General features: G+C 31.5%; 1 protein-coding gene across 1 annotated transcript in view; it reads left to right on the forward strand.

Moving 5' to 3' along the window:
- LOC106880782 (protein slit) overlaps positions 1–1,372 on the forward strand; it is a 108,936-nt gene that overhangs the window by 65,707 nt on the left and 41,857 nt on the right. Inside the window, exons 13-14 of the mRNA XM_014930899.2 lie at positions 333–404; positions 1,221–1,292. Of these exons, the coding sequence (XP_014786385.1) occupies positions 333–404; positions 1,221–1,292 (144 nt within the window). The remainder of the gene's footprint in view (positions 1–332; positions 405–1,220; positions 1,293–1,372) is intronic.

Raw genomic sequence — 1,372 nt, forward strand, 5'->3', positions numbered from 1 at the left:
AAAATACAAGCATACATACATAACATACCTACATGCATACATACATATATACATGCATACACACATACATAACATACATACTTAACACACATGCATACATACATACATACATACATACATACATGCATATACATGCATATACATGCATACATAAATACATACATGCTTGCATACATACATACATGCATAAATACATAACACGCATACATATATACATACATACATACAAGCATACATACATAACACACATATATACATACATACATACATACAGCTCCCTTGAAACATACATATCCACTCTTTTCTAATTGTTCCAATCTGTTTACGAACAGGGACCTCAAGAATAACAAAATCACCCATATTGAGGATAATGCTTTCAGCAACCTCAATAATCTCCAGGAACTGTGAGTACTTTTTACCAACCATTTCCTTCTTTAGTTTACCTGTTTTGCTTCTTTTTCTTTTCTTTTTTTTTTCTTTTTATATATATATATATATATATTATTGCTTTTTTGCCACCAAGATTTTCTGGAGCTAAGCTAAAACACACCACAGAAATACACATATACACACATACACAATGAAATTCCTTTATCACAACTTCAGTTTTACACTGCTGCAATCACAAGCGTTTACATGCCTGACGAGTGTGATAGCATGAAACTCAAATTGCGAGGTGGTATTTTACTTTCCATTCTATTATGTGCATGTATATATGTATAGAAACACTCATTTATATATAGAGAGAACTGTTAATCCTGTCTCTACTCATCACACGAACTTCTGGACTCTCTACCTTTTTTCATTCTGGACTTATTTATTCTGGACTTTTTTATTCTGAACTTTGCACTCTCCGGCTGCACCCCTCCTGCCTACGGATTACACTGTACCTATCTATCTATCTATCTATCTATCTATCTATCTATCTATCTATCTATCTATCTATCTATCTATCTATCTTTAGCCTGAATATTAGATAACTGCACAGTTATCTATACACCTTTCAGAGATGGCAAGTATGGAAAAAGTCTCTGTATTTTTTTTCCATACCTGCCATCTCTGAAGATCACATAGTGTAACCTAATTATGCTGTTATCTAATATCTGGTTACCTACAACCCAATGCAAAACTGACTAGTTAGACCAGTTGAAATGGATCTGTAATATTGTATGTATATATCTATGTGCATGTATATAATGTAATACTTTTATATTTCATAGTATTCTCACGGCCAACAAACTGACCAAGGTTAGTGTAGCTACCTTCAAAGGATTGACAAATTTAAGGATACTGTAAGTATGATTATTAAACATATATACATATTTACGTGTATATATATATATATAACAATATATATATATATATATATATA

This window comes from Octopus bimaculoides, chromosome 14 (assembly GCF_001194135.2).
Source record: "Octopus bimaculoides isolate UCB-OBI-ISO-001 chromosome 14, ASM119413v2, whole genome shotgun sequence".
Taxonomy (NCBI): domain Eukaryota; kingdom Metazoa; phylum Mollusca; class Cephalopoda; order Octopoda; family Octopodidae; genus Octopus; species Octopus bimaculoides.